This window comes from Acanthisitta chloris, unplaced genomic scaffold (genome assembly GCF_000695815.1).
Source record: "Acanthisitta chloris isolate BGI_N310 unplaced genomic scaffold, ASM69581v1 scaffold17, whole genome shotgun sequence".
NCBI classification, from domain to species: Eukaryota; Metazoa; Chordata; class Aves; order Passeriformes; family Acanthisittidae; genus Acanthisitta; species Acanthisitta chloris.
In genome coordinates this window covers 11,693-12,114 of record NW_008681810.1, presented here as the reverse complement: position 1 = coordinate 12,114, position 422 = coordinate 11,693, and the positions used below count along the sequence as shown (strand labels likewise).

General features: G+C 67.8%; 1 protein-coding gene across 1 annotated transcript in view; it reads left to right on the top strand.

Moving 5' to 3' along the window:
* The first annotated feature begins 243 nt into the window (after nucleotides 1-243).
* The window catches only part of CPLX3 (complexin 3), a 2,041-nt gene continuing 1,862 nt past the window's right edge, over nucleotides 244-422 (top strand). The window contains exon 1 of the mRNA XM_009078216.1: nucleotides 244-404. Coding sequence (XP_009076464.1) covers nucleotides 244-404 — 161 coding nt within the window. The remainder of the gene's footprint in view (nucleotides 405-422) is intronic.

Below are 422 nucleotides of genomic sequence, written 5' to 3'. Positions count from 1 at the left end.
CCCCCCGCCGCATCCTGGCTTCCCAATAACTCCCGACATCCCAGCACTGAGGACACCTCGGCCTCCCAGCACTCCAGCTCACTCTCAGACCGCTTTCCTGGGCTCCCCAGAACTCAGCATCCCCATCCTCTCTGCTCCTCGTACCCCCGACGCCCTCACTAACCGCGGTTCTCCCAGCCCCGCGGCCGCTGTGCCTCGCAGCCCCCCGGCCCAGGGGGTCCCCGGCCCCCCGAAACCGCGACCATGGCGTTCATGGTGAAGAGCATGGTAGGGGGGCAGCTGAAGAACCTGACGGGCGGCCTGGGCGGCGAGGAGAAGAGCGAGAGCGAGAAATCCCCGGCCGAGGCGCAGGGCATGACCCGAGAGGAGTATGAGGAATATCAGCGGCAGCTGGTGGAGGAGAAGTGGGTGCGACCGGCCGC